The 4,556-nt window shown below is 34.4% G+C and overlaps 1 protein-coding gene across 1 annotated transcript; it reads right to left on the bottom strand.

The window, feature by feature from the left end:
• Positions 1 to 2,075: 2,075 nt before the first annotated feature.
• On the bottom strand, positions 2,076 to 3,292 carry LOC107790997 (elongator complex protein 5-like). The gene is made up of 4 exons (XM_075241471.1): positions 2,946 to 3,292; positions 2,716 to 2,830; positions 2,474 to 2,639; positions 2,076 to 2,361 (listed from the first exon to the last, which is right to left on the bottom strand). Exons 1-2 carry the CDS (start codon positions 3,110 to 3,112, stop codon positions 2,737 to 2,739), a joined length of 261 nt encoding a protein of 86 aa, XP_075097572.1. The 5' UTR covers positions 3,113 to 3,292; the 3' UTR covers positions 2,076 to 2,361; positions 2,474 to 2,639; positions 2,716 to 2,736.
• Between the last annotated feature and the right edge of the window lie 1,264 nt (positions 3,293 to 4,556).

Here is a 4,556-nt window from a genome sequence, read left to right on the forward strand (position 1 = left end):
ACATACACATAATTTCCCAAGTAAAATATAGAGAGAATATTAAAATATATACCAAGGCAAATCTAATCCACACTCCAATTCGCCATTGTTGGGTTGAAAATCTAGTCTTATTCTTGATCAACATTTGTGCAACTTGCAGTACATATGGTTCGAATACAACAAATATAGTGGAAATTAATTCACGTCAATTATTGTTCTAATTTTTTAAAATATAAACATAAAATCGTTGTCTAAACTGACTCAAAGTTGAACTTGTACATATATGCCCACAATGAGAGTGACAAACCAACATTACCTTTCCAGTCAGAGTTGTTTATATAGTTTAAATTTATGTGAACTTGTTTGACTGGACACGGAGTTTAAGAAAAAATGAAGACTTTTGGAATTTGTGGTCCTAAACAAATCAAAAAGGGTCCCAGAGTGTTTGTGTGGTTATAAAAGCTTCCCATTAAGGGTAGAATTGTAAGTTTAAGCTAAATTGTTACCAAATTTAGAAAAGGATCATTCTTTTTGGAACGGACTAAAAAGGAAATAGGTTCACATAAACTGAAACAAAAGGAGTATATACTTATACTAATTTCGTACTTTATGTTGCATTTAGTAATTTAAATTTTTGAATTTGTTTCTAACTGAAATCTACGTTTTGGATATATTTCATTTTTTAAGTACCATGCAGTTTATAGGACTAGAGATTGCAACCATATATATAAGATAACCAAACGTTGTATACTGAAATAATTAACATGGTTTCAATTTGATATATGATCTATTAAAGGAGAAAGAAACCAAAACTATCCAATTCAACTGATGGCCTTGGAAACATTACATATCAGGTGACAAAAAAAATTGTCTAATACATTTCAAATAGGAGATAAGGTGAGCAATTGATATTTCGAAATCTAATATTCGAACAATGTGCATCCTTATCTAATTCCAAAGTTTACAAGTTAATGATGAACAAAAGGATTAGCCTTTGGAAGACTTCGGCTTAAGGCTAATCCTTTTGTTCATCATTTCTGGTTATTAGCCTCTAGATATACTACCTCTGCACGAACTATCTCAAAACTCTCATGATTTTCGAGCTTAACAACAACTGAATAAGTGGGTCTCCTTACCCCTACCCTGGAAAGGTAGGGAGGCTTTCCGATAAACTCTCAGCTCAAGAAAGAGAAAAGAAACAGTGGAAACAAGTAATATTCATGATTTTCGAGCTTATAAACCGATTTAAGATGAAGATGAAAATGAAAAGCTATAAGCAATCTTTTGAGAAGTTAAACAAAGTAAACCTGTGGTATATCAAAGGCTTCATCATGATAATGTAAATGAATTACTCTGGTACAGTGAAGTTTCAAAAGCAGGTGCACCTGCTATGGACCATTGCATTCTAAACAGAGTTCAGTTCCACAGAGCTAGTGGTATTATTTTGACTGAATTCAAGCATGATCGAAATGCGAAGTCCTACAGAAAAAGTAACATTTCGTCTCCTATTTGGCGAAGACAAGTAAATAAACAGTGGATAACAGCTTTTCTATTTCAAGTATCAGTTTCTGCACAAGCTCACGCAAGCCACTACCGCGAAGCTAGGCAATGCAATGAAACCTTGAGTGGATCAGTTGATGGAGACAATATGAACTGGCAACAGCTGGTATAGCCACTACCGCGAAGCTAGGCAACGCGCGCAGATTGTAACAAAACAAAATAATAGCTCCGATTTAGTATTGGATGTAACGAAGTAGTTAAAGTAAGAAATTTGAGAAGTTTCCTCAGATAAAAGTGCCTGAATACTGAATGTGCATTAACTAAGGGACAAAAGAATTTCCCGATTTGTTCAGTAAAGCAAGCAGACGAACTAAACTAAGGAAAATCTAGGAAGTTTCCTCAGCAGACATGCACACAGTTTTAACCGTCATAGACAGCAGGACCAATAAACCGATAACATACTGACGATATAGTACGATGTTCCCTATGTGAGTGATATTTCATTCTTTAGAGAAATGAATAGAATAAATTTTCATCCTTTTGTAGTAATTTATGATTAAACGCGTAAGTGTTTTTTGCCTAAGTCAGACTTCCCATTTTGCAGTACTAAGAGAAGAGAACCTTCAACGTGAATGCAGTACCAAAATTTCTACACGATGAAGAAGCTTCCTTAACCAAAACTAAGGACAAACTACGTTTTGGTTGATCACTGTCTAGTGATCACTACACATACACATCTTCGCGACAAATTACATTATCCAGATGTGAAATTCAACCAAACGTCACATAAGCAACATCCACTCTCGGCTCACTGAACCAAAACTGGCATTACCGAGTCAATTGCAACTGCAAATCTCCCCTTTCCCTATTCATGAGCAGTTTCTGCAACAATCACATGAACAAATAAAATCAGCTTGAATTTACCAAAGCACAACATAATTTTAATCCTTAACCTCGCAACAATTCAGATTAACAAAAATTCACGAAGCCTTACCTTTTCCAAGTTCAACAATCGAAGACAAAACCTTGTCCAGTTCTTTCAAGTTTTTACATAAACTCGTTTTCAATAAGGTCTCTTCATACGGATTTTTTACCGTTCTTCTCTCCATCAACTTGTTTTTCCATCCAAGAGGATCCGAATAGCAATCTAACACTCTTACCTGAGCAAATTTCAGTATAATTGAAAAAATCACGCATTTGATTCTATTCTAATAATAATAGTAAAACTTTACTCACTATAAAAAAGGAAGATTCTAACTATTGACTTGATGAAGGAACGTCGAAACCTTTAATTTTCAACAGTTCAGCATAGAATGATGGAGGCCGAGATAAAGCGACCAGCACAACACCTCTGTACGAATTATCAAACAAATAATTTATCAAATTATTAAATCAATCGAAAGATGATAATACATTTTTATTAGTTTGATAATTATGTAATAAATTTGGTGAATAAGTGAACTGGCCGAGACTGTGATTTACCCGCGAGAATGTTGGAAATGAGTTGCGTAAGAACATGGTTGAAGACGAAGGAACCGAAAGGTGTGTGGATAGTATCCTTTATACTTAGAGCGGAAGCGTGTTCTCCTTCAAATGCTCCATCACGGAGAGCTCCGCTAATTGTTTCCGCCATTGTTGAACACACCGAGAACTGCGAATTCTGGCAAGGGAAAAAATGGCGGAGAAAAACCCTGGGTTTGAAGAAGCTCGTAATGTTTATTTTGGCCCCTTAGATTTCGATATTATTCACTCGACACCCAATCCTTTTTCCTTAGGAAAATGACCAATTTTGCCCTGAACTATTTGAAATGAGACACTTCATCGATTTCGTTTTTGGCCCAAAAGTGTAGTCGTGTTAGTTAAATAGCTCAAAATATCCTCCATTTCATGAGTCAATAATTCAATTACTCCTCATATATTATTGTTAAAATCTACTTATGAGCTTTATACATGTTGGATCAATCCATCTCAACCTATGACAGACAAAAAACATTCAATTTATGATGATGTATATTATTTTCAATTTCTAATTTCTGGATGTGCTCAAAAATATTACTACTTAAAATATAACATGAGAAATAGGTAACACTCTCAATCTTTTTCCGCCTCTTCTCGTTGGGACAGTGAGAGTAATACTTTTATAGCCGGTTTGGCCAAGCTTCTTTTTGATCAAAAGTGATTCTTCTTTTTTGTCAAAAGTATTTTTGGCCAAAAATTGAGGTGTTTGGCCAAGCTTTTGGAAGGAAAAAAGTGCTTTTGAGGAGAAGTAGAAGCAGTTTTGGAGAAGCAGAAAAAAGTAGCTTGTCTCCAGAAGCACTTTTTTGAGAAAAATACACTTATAAACAGTTTTTTAAAGTTTGGTCAAACACTAATTGCTGCTCAAAAGTGCTTTTCAAACTAATTAGTCAAACACAAACTGCTTCTCACCAAAAGTACTTCTGAGAAAAATACTTTTGAAAAAAAAAACACTTCTCAAAATAAGCTGATTTTTGCAGTTTGGCCAAACGGGCTATTAGACATAGCCATATAACATTCCTCAAAAGCAAATGTCACCAATCACCTTTCTCTCCCTCAATTATTAGTTTACAAGTAATGTATAATTTGTTATAAGTAGAATTCTATTTATGGTGAATGTCCATATTCTGAGAGATTCTAGGGTTTATTACTTGGTGGCTAAGTCAACCTCTCCCTATAAATAGAGGGTTCTATTCCATTGTAATTCATCTCAAAATCAATAAGAGTTCTCTCTCCCTACTTTTCTCTGCAATACTCTTCTTCCTCTTCTTTTATTGTTTCATAACACGTTATCAGCACGAGACTCTAAACAATTGAGTAGAAGCTTTCCATGAACTTCCTTCGTGATTAAATTATGGATTTAAGATATGTAAAGATATGTATTTTACCGTATTTTTCTCTTTTATTCTATAATTTGATTTAAAATACAAACGAAGACGATAAATTTTGATTGTAACTCTAATGGAATTTGAAAGAGATTACAACCATCCAGAGTGGTAAAGTTTCTATGCCTTGCCATGATCAAATTCATGTATGATTCTGGGCAGAATTAAACTCGTCCC

The sequence above is a fragment of the Nicotiana tabacum genome, chromosome 3 (assembly GCF_000715075.1).
Source record: "Nicotiana tabacum cultivar K326 chromosome 3, ASM71507v2, whole genome shotgun sequence".
Lineage (NCBI taxonomy): Eukaryota > Viridiplantae > Streptophyta > Magnoliopsida > Solanales > Solanaceae > Nicotiana > Nicotiana tabacum.

Bases quoted from the DNA above. Each gene is read 5' to 3' on its own strand.
- LOC107790997 (XM_075241471.1), bottom strand. From the start codon at position 3,112: ATGGCGGAAACAATTAGCGGAGCTCTCCGTGATGGAGCATTTGAAGGA. The intron at 2,831-2,945 runs GCCAGTTCACTT...TAATTCGTACAG, and splicing joins GCGGGTAAATCACAGTCTCG to AGGTGTTGTGCTGGTCGCTT.